The sequence below is a fragment of the Anopheles arabiensis genome, chromosome 3 (genome assembly GCF_016920715.1).
Source record: "Anopheles arabiensis isolate DONGOLA chromosome 3, AaraD3, whole genome shotgun sequence".
Taxonomy (NCBI): Eukaryota; Metazoa; Arthropoda; class Insecta; order Diptera; family Culicidae; genus Anopheles; species Anopheles arabiensis.
The window spans coordinates 73,193,537-73,206,530 of record NC_053518.1 but is presented as its reverse complement, the minus strand read 5'-3'; the positions used below and the strand labels follow the sequence as shown (position 1 = coordinate 73,206,530).

General features: G+C 43.7%; 3 protein-coding genes across 5 annotated transcripts; all 3 read left to right on the top strand.

Moving 5' to 3' along the window:
• The first annotated feature begins 613 nt into the window (after positions 1 to 613).
• On the top strand, positions 614 to 8,216 carry LOC120903227 (transient receptor potential cation channel protein painless-like). 3 transcript variants are annotated; one of them, XM_040312516.1, is made up of 7 exons: positions 614 to 826; positions 3,841 to 4,038; positions 4,118 to 4,300; positions 4,361 to 6,206; positions 6,272 to 6,402; positions 6,502 to 6,602; positions 6,885 to 8,216. In XM_040312516.1, exons 2-7 carry the CDS (start codon positions 3,994 to 3,996, stop codon positions 7,285 to 7,287), a joined length of 2,709 nt encoding a protein of 902 aa, XP_040168450.1. In that variant the 5' UTR covers positions 614 to 826; positions 3,841 to 3,993; the 3' UTR covers positions 7,288 to 8,216. The 3 variants fall into 3 exon arrangements, with proteins under 3 accessions (XP_040168450.1, XP_040168452.1, XP_040168451.1); XM_040312518.1 differs by lacking the exon at positions 3,841 to 4,038; XM_040312517.1 differs by lacking the exons at positions 614 to 826; positions 3,841 to 4,038 and adding an exon at positions 1,589 to 2,671.
• A 22-nt stretch (positions 8,217 to 8,238) lies between these two features.
• LOC120903228 (microfibril-associated glycoprotein 4-like) lies at positions 8,239 to 9,481 on the top strand. Its single transcript, XM_040312519.1, has one exon. The coding sequence runs from the start codon at positions 8,299 to 8,301 to the stop codon at positions 9,388 to 9,390; it is 1,092 nt and encodes a 363-aa protein (XP_040168453.1). The 5' UTR covers positions 8,239 to 8,298; the 3' UTR covers positions 9,391 to 9,481.
• Positions 9,447 to 10,718, top strand: LOC120901175 (venom serine protease-like). The gene is made up of 2 exons (XM_040308885.1): positions 9,447 to 9,450; positions 10,137 to 10,718. Exons 1-2 carry the CDS (start codon positions 9,447 to 9,449, stop codon positions 10,634 to 10,636), a joined length of 504 nt encoding a protein of 167 aa, XP_040164819.1. The 3' UTR covers positions 10,637 to 10,718.
• The last annotated feature ends 2,276 nt before the right edge of the window (positions 10,719 to 12,994 follow it).

The window sequence follows — 12,994 nt, the reverse complement described above, 5'->3', positions numbered from 1 at the left end:
TTTTCCCAGTGCAGAAGTTTCCATAACTGGCAAACCATACATCTCAACCCTTGGGCTCATCGCGAAAGCAGCCGGTATCCAAGACGAGTCTTCAATTGAACGTCTTCAGAATATATCATTACACCAGAAGCTACATACCATCAGTTTAATCAATAATTTCATCAGGTAAAAATTTAACATCTTTGGATTGATTGAACTAACAACAATCGTCATGATAACAATAATATCTATTTTGTGTTTCATTAGCAGAATAAGAAGACCAAATATCAACCTCAGCATTCCAATGACCTACACCAACCGACAGTATGTTTTCAGCATAGAAACCTACGTCAGCATACCTCCAACGTTCCATACTCTCAACAGACTTAGTGGGCAAAACCATTTAAGAAGGGAGGAGTTAAACCGACTTGCTGGAAGCAAGAATGCAAGCTGGCATTCCGCACCGATCACGAGCAGTCAACAACGGGCCGCTACACCGGCTACGAGCAGACGACACGCGAGCAGACGTAATGCGACACGCGGACCGATCTTGGAAACGGACCGCTGCATCCAGCAACCGGTGGTCTAGCAAGAGGATTAGGTTGATAGGTTTAGTCAGTTTAAGTTTAGCATTAGTTAGGAACAGTCCTGATTGGATATAAATAAACATCTTTTTTATGACCAACGGGTTAAGATAAACATTAACTGACGCATTCTCTAAAGCGTTCAATGTCAGCGTTGAAGAAGTGAGAAAAACAGTCTGTTTGAACGTTTTTGTGCTGTTTGTTTGTTTTTTTTTTTTGCTTGATTGAATGTATGAAATGGCTTCAGAACTAGTGTAAAACAGGTACATCGATTTGGCAGGAAATTTGTTGCGAACAATTAGAAAAAGAGAGCATATGTTTATGGTGTTTATCTGTGCCCTATCGGTCTGCCCTAGGAATGCTTCCAACACCCAGTGCCCTCACTCGAAGAAGAAAGGCGAATTCCCATTATGCAACTCGAGTGAGAGCGAGAATGTAGTCGAACCGGGAGCAAAACAAACCACTGATAAGAGGCAGCCACGGTTCAGGTCAGCCCCTCCCCGCCACTTAGTAAGTGCTGCTCCGAATGGCTCTCAGACTACGCCTTCTCGCAGCATAAAAACACCGATAACAATGAATTACCATAAGCACCGCGCTAGAGACGATTCCGTTCCATTCGCGTCGGGCAGGGGAGGCCAAGTGAATCTTGGAATTCCCTTTTTCTTTGGGCGAAAGACCCCCCCACGCGTAGAAACTGGGAGTAGCAGGGAGCTCCAGCGGACTATAATTCATTTATATGCAGAATAGTCCCAACTGTTATTTCTTTTCTCCTCTATTTTATGCATATAAATTCTACCATTTGCGCCTGGGTTGAATTGTTTTTTTTTCTTTCTGTGTTTGCTTCTTGCTTTCGGGGCCGTTTTGCGCGGGTTTTACTTCGCCGCTCGAGAGAGACAGTGCGCGGTTTGTTCGCTCGTTTCGGCGATCTACCAGGCCAACTGTGAAAGATACACCGAGTGTGTGTGTGTGTGTGTGTGTGTGTGTGTGTGTGTGTGTGTGTGTGTGTGTGTGTGTGTGTGTGTGTGTGTGTGTGTGTGGGTGTGATGGTTTTCAATTTCTGATACTGGCCGCCCGCTACCTACGAAACGTTCGGGGGCGATGCGAGTTCGCCGCCTGATTGTATAATGATCTCTAACGCTCTACGGTCTGGGTTGTGTCTCTGCTTGTGTGTGTGTGTGTGTTTGTGGGCGCGTTTTTGGATTCTCAATTTAAATTTTGCTATCCTGCACTAGCCTGTGTATAGTATGTCTGTGCATTTTTTGTTGTTTGTGCCGGACACCTAATAGATAACAGAAAACGATCTCAATTCCGGGTTTTTCTGTATTGCCCGCTGCCCGTGGGCAGCCACGCAGATCGATCTAGATTGGCCCCTAGAAGCGTGGGAGAAGCACTACAAGGAAAGCGGAATTTCCGGCACCGATTGCCGGAGGTTCGATTTCAATTAGGATAATTCCTGCTGCAGGGCACGTCCGCCGGTTAATATAGTGTGGCTGTGGCGTGGTGCGGTGGTTCTGTCCGCTAACTTACTGTTGGCAGCTACTTTGGCGCACATCGTTACTTCCGGGGTTGGGGCGTTCTTTGCCTTTTGGTGCCGGGAATCTGGGCGTAGTGTACATAAATTTTAAAAATGCATTAGCAAAAAGATGGTAGAAAGTGAATGGGACACACACACAGACACCGAGGAAAGTCATCATATCGGGGTTCGGGTTTGTGGTCATTTTCATCTTTGTAACGAGATTTTCCAGCTCGAGTAGCTTTATAGCGATGGCGTTCTTGCCTGGCCGGCAAACTATTCAGTTCTTCTTTGGTTTCTGTTCTTATTGGGTGACGCTGGGGTGAGTTTGTTTTTATATTTATGAAATTAATTTTCATCAATGTTTTTCTTACTAGAACTAATCGAGCCATAGTGTCACTGTTGATAGCCGACGAATCCGACGAGCAAAAAGTAAAGAAATTCACAACACTCGCTAGTGTGTCTAACGCGTTTAGCAAGCGGTGATTAAAATGAGTAACCAATACAAAAAAACATAACATAAAACAAATTACTTAGGAAAATTCCGAGGGTAGAGATCAACCAACGGGCCTCTGAAAATAATTTGATAGTTATGGTAAGAATTTGGTTAAACACTGCGCATGCGGAGCGTTGCTCGCATTATCATCGCTCATTCCCGGCAGAGCAATCGCTCAACTTGCATGATTTATTGATTCTAAACATATTGAAACAGATAGAGATAGCGTCGTTCAGAATATAAGTAAATAATAACGAAAACTAACATATTACGCCAGGACAACCAGGCACTATGGTTTAAACTGTTCCCCGATGGCTTAGGTAGCCCCTTCAATAACAATATAAAAGTCATAATTTTAACATAACAAAACCGTAATACAAACACAGAGATGCTTCTAGTCACGTACACACCACATCTTGCCAGCAACAATGTTGCCCTCAAAAACACTAAAAAAGTCACGCTCAGTGGTCGGCAAAGTACGGCGCTTTGCAGGCAAGATGACGCCTCGTTTCGCTTCCTAGAATCATGTCACATTTTGATGCTGTCCTTATCAATTTGGCTTGTTACATGGAATTCTATTGATATTTTTTTCAACATTTATTTTGATTCCTCACATTTACCCACCACTGTTACCGAATGCAAAAAAGGAGATTACATTCATTTTGTTGATTTTTGTAGCCGAAATAGCATTGGTCTGCTGTCAATTCGCTGTAATTGGCGGGTCACAGTCAAGTACGGTGATAAGAATTCGACAGAAAAAAAGCAAGAGAAGGAGTGCAATAAATCAATCACCCAAAAAGGGCGTAACCTAACGCAGTTTCAGCGTCTAATCACAGCGTACGGTGAGCAGATTGAAAGGCAGCGTCAATGAATAAACAGTGCCGCAAAGCGTTGCTGATACGAAAGGCTTGGACGAGTTCGCGTTTGATATTTTAACGTGATTGATAATCTATCAGATGCATTTAAATTGTAATCAATGATATGTGATTGGAAAGAATTTTCCTGTACGTTCAATTTGCTTTTTGTTTAAATTCAGCGCAGCTGTACCATTTATTGCGCTAGTCGCTGTGATCGCGTGCCAATCGTATTCCATCGTAACGTTGACGCGTAGAAACTACAACAAACAAATTGTGTTAAACATTGCCTGTACGCAGGCGCCAATCGAACCTGCGCCAAGCTTCAACTCGGTTATCAGTGTATTATTTCTTCGAAAACGCTTGGTAGAAACGTAACTGACATTTTTTGCACATTATCACCCCAAAATTAAGCGCGCGAGTTCGAAAGCAACTCTGCACTCGGCACTTCAGTCATTCTTTTCGCAACCGGCAAACACGTTGGAGCACACCATCGTGATCTAGCCGAGTTGTCTAGCCTATTGACGAGTGTTGTGAACAGAATAGGTAGTCTCACTGATCAGCAAAATGGGTGCCACCGACCGGTTCCATTTTACCAATAAAAGCGCAAGTGTAAGAGTGATCTTCAGCCTCTGCCACCATGTGACTGTGTGTATGTGTATTGCTTTTACCTTCATATTTTATATTCCAGGATGCTGAGCGCCCTTTCGCACAGAAGGATTATACGCAATTCATCCACGCGCTCGAAAATGGTGCAGATGTGAATGGGCGAATGCGCAACTCAAACTATTCAATTTTTGAGCTGGCCTGTAAAACTCCGGGAAGTGCCAAATATATTGCGGCGTGTCTTAAGCGTGGTGCCCTTGCGACAGAGGTAAGGTTGAGGCAGTGGCCGTGCTAGATAGTTACTGTTTAAACGTGTTTCTTTCCACAGGAAAACCTTGAAACTAAGCTATGCCCTATCCATCTGGCTGCGCAATCCCACGATTGCGAAAATCTTTCCGAGCTGCTCAATGCTTCAGGCATTCTAGTGGATCAAATGTACGAGGATCAAACCGCTTTGCAGATGCTGTTTAAGGAAATTGACAGTGAAAATCATACGAAAGTGTTCGAATGCATTAAACTGTTGTTGAAGCATCAGGCCAACATCAACGTGACCGATTCGGAGAGTGTCTCACCAATAGCGTTACTCTTAATACCCGGCAAAGACGCTTGGCGGAAAGTCATATTAGATTACTGTTTGACAAATTACAACGTGTACGTCGACTTTCGTGATGGACAGGCAAGAAAAGCAATCGAGCAACAGTTTCCCGGCACGGTCATTCCACCGGTAGCTGCATGGAGCGTTATGCTGGATGTGTTGAGGGATACATTAATGGCCGCCTCTGAGGAAGACTTTATTGTGGCTTATGAGCGCTACTGTGAACAAAACCATGGTTCCATGGTTGATGAGAAAAAGTGTGCCGAATTCCTGTCGATCGCTTTGTATCGAGAAAGGCAGAAAGCGGCCGAAAAACTCTTAGAAAGGCAAATAGTTGCTGGGAAGTTTGTTGGCAATCTTTCACTCCTTTCCGGCATGCTGGCCAAGTGTTGCAATCGAGGCAATATTACAATGCTTGAATGGTTGCTCAACATCATCCCAAACGATGCGGTACGACACGTAAACGAAGATCCGCTTCTATCCCTGCTCGTGAAGCAAATCGGCCGGGAGCATAAATCGTGCAAGGACAAAGGCAACTGTTCATTCTTTCGCAGTATGGTGATTTTGCTGAACGATCCACGCGTTGACGTGGACAAGGTCGATCGACTGAAATGTAGCGCGTTGCATTATGCCGCCAAGTACAAGATCGATCACGCGCAGGAGCTGCTGATTGGCCGCGGTGCCTACATCGGGGGTGAAGATCTGAACGGCAATTTGCTGATGCGCGAGATGCAGAAACATCTCGACTCGTTCGTGACGAGCAACGACCGCTGGCCGGGTGATGAAGACTTCGAGGTGCGCATTAACTGTGCCAACTTTATACCGCCGACACAGAAGCTGAACGGAAAGCGTATGCTCCTCTACGATGAGGACGAGATGCGGCCGATCGAACGGTTGGCAAACTGCTCAAAAATCACGGCCCAACTGCTGTGGCATCCGGCGATCGCGAGCATTTTGATGCTCAAGTGGATGCGGTTGATTTCGTTCCTGTACATCAATTTACTGTTCGCCTGCATGTTTGCCGTATCGTTTTCAATCTACATAGTGTTCTACTATGCACAGGAATCAACGAAACTCAAACTGTGCCTTTACTTGCTTTCACTTTTCGGATGGATTTATTTGACCGCAAGGGAGCTAGTACAGTTCTTCATAAACACCCGCGTTTACGTCGACTCGATGGAGAACGTTATGGAGCTGGTCCTTATCGTTGGATCCGCCACGGTACTGTTCTTCAATGAGTCTACCAACGAATCATGGTCCATCGTGCTGGTCGGTGTGCTGCTGCTGCTTGGCATCGAGCTAACGCTGCAAATTGGAGCAATACCGGTGAACTCCATCTACACCAACATGGTCATGCTGAAGACGGTTACGAAAAACTTTGTCCAGTGTTTGGGCTTCTACTCGATCATACTGCTGTCGTTTACGTTTAGCTTTTACACGCTGTTTAGGCTGAGGGAAGGTACGCCACTGCCCGGGGCGGATGAGAACGAGAACTCCACCACGGTGGATGAAGTGCATCATTTCAATAATTTTCATCAAGTGCCACTTGCACTGTTAAAAACTGCCGTAATGTTTACTGGTAAGAACAGTTCAAATTTTCACAAATCAAACATCAAATTCTAAGCATTTGTGTGCATCACGTAGGTGAGTTTGAAGCGGCAGACATTAGGTTCAACATATCGTGGCCCATGTACTTGCTGTTTCCACTGTTTGTATTCTTTGTGACGATCGTCATAAACAATCTGATGAATGGTCTGGCGGTCAGCAATACCTCGGTACGTAAGGTGTAAGGATGCGTTAGATCATTCAATTCATAATAACTGATAGCTATATAATGCAATTCTAATACTTATTCCTGCTATCCTCCCTTGTAGGCCATTCAAGCAGATTCGGAGGTGGTTGGCATCATTGAGATGGTGCACATTATATGCAGACACGAAAAGTTCCTGAAAGTACTAAACTCATTTACATTGTTGTAAGTATTTTCTGTGCTTCGTAAGTTACTGCTGAAATAGAGATGGGAAGCATGAGTGAGTACTGATCAGTTCGTACAGCTATTTGAAGTGGTAGGATGACTGCGTTCATCAAATAGTTTAAGTGCAGTTCGTCAAATGCAGATGGCAAGCAAAAACTACCGATGAACTTCATTCGTCGGTACAAAAGTGTCCCCGTTCAGTTGCTTTACAAGAATCAAACCTTTCTCAAACCTTGCTCTGAATATATTATAATCGATTGATTGCTTTATTTTCTTTTACAGTCAATCCCTCGGGCCTTTCGGAAAATGGTTGTTTCCAAATATGCAGCTATTTAACTACGATGAGCCGTTGCAAGAGATTCTCATCAGGCCCGGATGTTCGTACATACTCGAGTGCAAAAAGCGACTGTCGGAACAGCGCACTGCCAGCAATGTCGAAAATGGTGTGCCTAAAAATGAAACGTACAGTTCGATCGAATCGATCCGAAAGTACAGTACAAATAGTTTGTTTAACAGGGTGTTTAAGGGAATGCTAGATCAGATAGTGAACCAGTCGATGTGGACTGTACACTTGCGCCAGGAGAACGTGGGCTCGGTTGAGCATCGCTTAGAGGGTGTGGAGCAGAACCTCGAAATGATACTAAACGAGCTAAGGATGTTGAGAGAAACATCAAAACCTCAATAAAATAGTTGTAATATATTTTAAAATACAATCGCTGTGAAGCAGTAGTGATGTATAATGATTACGAATATTGCAGCAATATTGCTAAGAATTGTGATTATATCAATGATATGATGTAGAGTTTACGAAATGTTTAATAGTTTTTACAAAGTTCTTCCAAAATAGCCTTCTTAAAGCAATACAGAAAAATAGCGAAATTTAAAAGGGATGCGACAACATCAACAGTATGCTTTGCACTAATACGGCTCAAAGCGGAACTGCCAAGCTGCGAAGAATCATCAAGCGAGTTACACAATACGTCTTCAAAGGTTAACTGTAAGCAAAAAGAGCATCGTTTACTTCAGCGCGTATCACATCGATACGCAAACAAAACGGGTTGGCATTTAAAACATTTCCGAAAACAGTGTCCTTCATTTAAACCTCCCCGAATAGATGGTAAACGATAGGAGATTGAATAATGTTTTCACAAAAAGGATCGTTGTGTCATATTACACCTTTTTTTCAAGCGTTGATCCTTATCCCGGATTCCAAAAATTGACCACAATATTCGGACAGAATTGAAAGATACCAGAAATTCCATTCTGCAAGCGAACATAACCAGCCTACAGGGTCGGGCGCATAACGTCTTGGAATTACGCCTCAACCATGATGCAATGAACGATGAACGGGGACGTTTTTTGCTACGGTCGGGTAAAACGAGGCTGATAAAAATCCCCTGGAGCGTATAGCGTTGTGTCGTCATCACATGTATTTCTGTCTGACCGTATCCATACGCAAGCCGGAAGTGCAGCATGCGCAAGAGTCTATCAAAGATGTTTAGCGTGGTGGAGGTCAAACCGGTCGCCAGCCAAAACGGGGATTTTACTCTATCAATCTTTTCGTGGGCTTTTCGCTCGCCAAATACAACGCAAAAAATAATCAAACGAGTATAAAAGGGGTTAAGATATTCGCAAACATTCATCAGTTGCTGTTGGTGCGGGATTGGAAGCGGCACATCACTTTGCGCGGGTTAAGATGTATTCTCATGTGCTGTCGGTTGTGTTGTGCTGGTGTTTGTCGTTGCTGTGCGTGAGTGTGGCTGGAAGCAATGATACAGCTACCGTTCCTGCGGAGAAGTCTACGGATCCGAGCTCCACCGGGTACGGGTTTGAGATGATAATGGCCAAACTGGACTACCTACAGTACAAGCTGCTCGAGATGGACTTTGTGATGAAGGAGCACAGCGAAGGTATCGGACAGAACCAGGCCCATCTGGAGAAAGTGTTCGGCAGCATGCTGTGGGCGATCAGTCGGTTGGATCAAGCGGTCGGCAATAATCTAACCGCGCTGCAGGCCCAATCCTGGAAGATACTATCTCGCCAAACCATCTGCTCCAACCACGACCAAATGCGGAGTGAACTGTTCAGTCTCGCGCCGAGGCAGGGCCTTGCGCCCAATGCACGCTCCCTGTTCGAGCTGCAGGGTATGCGACACAAGGGCCCGTTCGAATCGTGCCGCGATGAGCCGTCCAAGATGTCGGGCAAGTATTTATTGCGGGCGAGCAACGACGTGGAACCGTTCCCGGCGCACTGCGAGCAGACCAAGTTCGGCGGTGGTTGGTTGGTGATACAGCATCGGTTTAAGGGTGCGCTCGATTTCTTCCGCAACTGGACGGAGTACCGGGATGGGTTCGGGAACGTCGATCAGGAGTTTTGGATTGGGCTGGAACGGTTGCATCAGCTGACGTCGGTCAAACCGTACCAGTTGCTGATCGAGGTGGAAGACTTTGCCGGTGACTATCGGTACGCTCGGTACAAGGAGTTTGAGATTGGCAGCGAGGCGGAGATGTACAGCTTGAAGAAGCTGGGCGCGTACAGCGGCACTGGCGGCGACTCGCTGACGTACCACAAGGGGCACAAGTTCACGACGATGGATCGCGATAACGACGGGGCACCCACAAACTGTGCGGTGACGTGCGAGGGTGCCTGGTGGTACAACAACTGCCACCATTCGAATCTGAACGGTCGGTTCATGAACGCGGTGGATGTGAAGTCGATCTCGTGGTATCATTTCAAGAGCTCGCACCAGGGCATGGCTTACACTAGGATGATGATAAAGGAGGTTTAGGTTGAAGCAAGTGGTGGAATAATATGTAAGATAAATAAAATAAAGCGCCGATTGTAATGCGTATGGTTGCCCAAGTATCAAATAGTATTAATCTTCATTGGTTTATTTATTTTATCAACGCTTTTATTCTAAAGCTCTTCAAATCATAATTTGATTAGTTTTTAAGTTCATTCAATCATTAGTTTTTAAGTAGCTCTTTAGTTTTTGCTTCTTCACTTCTTTACTTCTTTACTTCTTTACTTCTTTACTTCTTTACTTCCTTACTTCTTTACTTCTTTACTTCTTTACTTCTTTACTTCTTTACTTCTTTACTTCTTTACTTCTTTACTTCTTTACTTCTTTACTTCTTTACTTCTTTACTTCTTTACTTCTTTACTTCTTTACTTCTTTACTTCTTTACTTCTTTACTTCTTTACTTTACTTTACTTTACTTCTTTTACTTTACTTTTTACTTCTTTACTTTACTTTACTTCTTTACTTCTTTACTTCTTTACTTCTTTACTTCTTTACTTCTTTACTTCTTTACTTCTTTACTTCTTTACTTCTTACTTTACTTCTTTACTTCTTTACTTCTTTTACTTCTTTACTTCTTTACTTCTTTACTTCTTTACTTCTTTACTTCTTTACTTCTTTACTTCTTTACTTCTTTACTTCTTTACTTCTTTACTTCTTTACTTCTTTACTTCTTTACTTCTTTACTTCTTTACTTCTTTACTTCTTTACTTCTTTATCAATACCTTTATCAGTGTCCACCTTCATAAGGCATCCCAGCTACAATCCAACATCCAAAGCGAACGACATCGCACTGGTGCAAACGTTTGACACGATCGTCTTCAATCCGGGCGTCGGTCGGGTGTGTCTTCCGTTCCGATTCGGTACGTCTAGTTTCGAGAATGCACGGCTCAGTGCGCTTGGCTGGGGTGCGATCGACTTCGGTGCTCCATCGTCGAAAGAGCTGCTGCAGACAACGCTGTCCGTGGTGTCGTCCACCAGCTGCGGTACGAAGCTCTTCCGGACGATTCTTGCGTCGCAGATGTGTACGTTCGCTGCCGGTAATGATACCTGCCAGAATGATTCGGGTGGTCCACTGTACTATACCGATCCGAACAGCCAACTGGTCTACAGTATCGGTGTGGTAGGGTTCGGTGTGGCCTGCGCATCGAGCTTCCCGAGTGTGAACACGAGAGTTACCTCGTATTTGGATTGGATCAGCAGTACCACAGGGTATACGTTCTGTGAGAAGTAGTGCGAGTATACGCTGTAGGGTATCTGATGAGTCTATTCGGGACTTAAACCCATGACGGGCTTGTTGTAACATCGTACGAGATGACGACTGTACCACTAGATTTTTACTTTACCGACGACTGTACCGAGATTTTTACTGGTTACTCTGGTATTTATTTAGATTTATTTCGCATAAAAACCATCGAAAACTCGATACGAAACAAAACCTAATCAACAACTGATTTAATCAAACCAACTTCCACTTCTTCCAAAGTGTAAGTAATTCACACCCACTTGCTATTGAAAAGTGATTTACACCGAGAACGCAATTATACAAACGCGCGATAGAAAACAATTGCGTACGGACCCCTCAAATCCAAGCAAATTCCTTCCACCGCCTTGGTCAGTCGATCGGGCGGATAAAATCAATCCCATTTCAGATAATCCGCGTTAATGGCATTCGGCAAAGCTGAATTGGAAAAGCTAATCGGTTTTACGCGGAGAATATTGAACAACCCTGGCAAGATGGGCGATATGATGGAATAGGCGCAGAATTTTGGTTCGTTTCGGATTTAGGAGCCTACGATAAATGAAATGAAAAGCGATTGCTTATCCCTTAAATCAAGGAATGAAGAAAATGAGGGATTTTAATATGATATTTTTAGTTACCATTGTACATTGGAGTAGAGTGGTTTTAACAGAACAAATCGATTTGCTTTGAGCAAGTGGAAATTGTTCTTAAAGATTACAGTTTTTTTTTTCTCAGACATCCATTTAAACACACTTCTGTTAATCTTAATCAAAAAACAAATAAAACATATTACCAATTGCAATTGGCAGTATGTGTGAAAAGTGTACCCTTTGAGCTCGCAAAAACCATTACGTTCATTGCCAGAAGAGACCTAGTAAAACGAAAATGGTTGTCCATTTATTTTGATCTACACGATGGTGAAAGTATCGTGCAAGGAAACAGTGATCCTGTAGGAAAACCGTCCAAAACATGGGTCTTTCATTTTAGTGAAATTACCAAACTCGCCGTAAACTCACGCGCGCTGCAAGCGGAGGAAAAGTTTCCTCCTCTCCAGAATGGCTGATTTGATTCTCCCCCCCCCCTACGATTTCCCTTTACTCGTTTTACCTTTTCATCGACTCCCAGAAGCGCGTACCGAAAAATGCTTCATCGAACCCGACATTGATGCACGAATTGAAAACTCCAACTCCGATGTCACCGTGTTCCGGTGAAATTACGAAAGTGAGTTGTACAATGTTTGAATTAAATTACAAATCGGTATTGAAAAGTAGTTCCCCGGGACGAGTGGCACGGTGGCTGGCACTTACACCCGCCTAGCCAAAGGCCGTTGGCAGTGTAGTACAGTGACGGTAGCCCGTAACTTCCCGAACCCGGTTCATTGGGATGGAAAAAAGAGAAAAGTTGAGCAAAAGTTTTCATATTGTGAAGCGCTTGTGCGCGTCGTGAGCAGGAGTAGGAGTAGTGCGACATTTTCTGCTTCACCTGGTGCGCCGAGTCCGAGACAGGTTTGGTTTTGGTGGACGAACGAACGGACGAATGAATGGCTGGCAAAGGGGACACAGTTCTTTATGGTGTAAAATGGTAGTTTTACGTTTCATCGGACCCAATGAACAGTGGTGGTGGCTCGTCTGCTCTCTTTGTATGTGTATGTATAGAGAGGTAGCAAGTGGAACATGCTGTCCAATGAAAGGTGGTCAAATGCATTAACTGAATTTTTCATGCTTTCTTTGAACATTTATCGGACAATTTCTGATGTATAGGATTGTGAAAGAATGGGTTTTATTTGGTCGCAACTGTGTCTGTGTGTAGAAAGTAATGTCAGTTTTTTTTGGTGAGCAGTTATGGTGCCAGATGAATGTAATGTTAGCTAGTAGCCACTTGTCTACTGAGAACTTTGAACACAATTTAGAAACGAGCATGCTGACGATAGATTTCATAATGAAAGGGTTTGAAATATTAATTTCCTTATGCATGGACATGGTGTGTGTGTTTAGCAGGAAGGAACAAGTTGACATGATCTGCTTAATTGAAAGGGCAATTGTAGAAAATGTAAATTGTAAAGCCCTCAAGAAACGTAACGACAGTAACATGAATTCATTTATACCACAAACTTTCTTATTTTTTTATGAATTGAAAACATGTCATTGAAAATGTTATTCTTTATACTTCAAAATTGATAGTATATGAAACATTATAGTTCAATGTTCCCCCTGGCAGGCATAGATTAGACCCATCATTCTACTGCTCTCTAAATTGTCAAAATGTTTACATGCCTAACCATTGCACACCACATTCCTTACGCACCGTGTTCCAGGAATCGTCTGATCGTATTAGCGCAAGGATTACGCA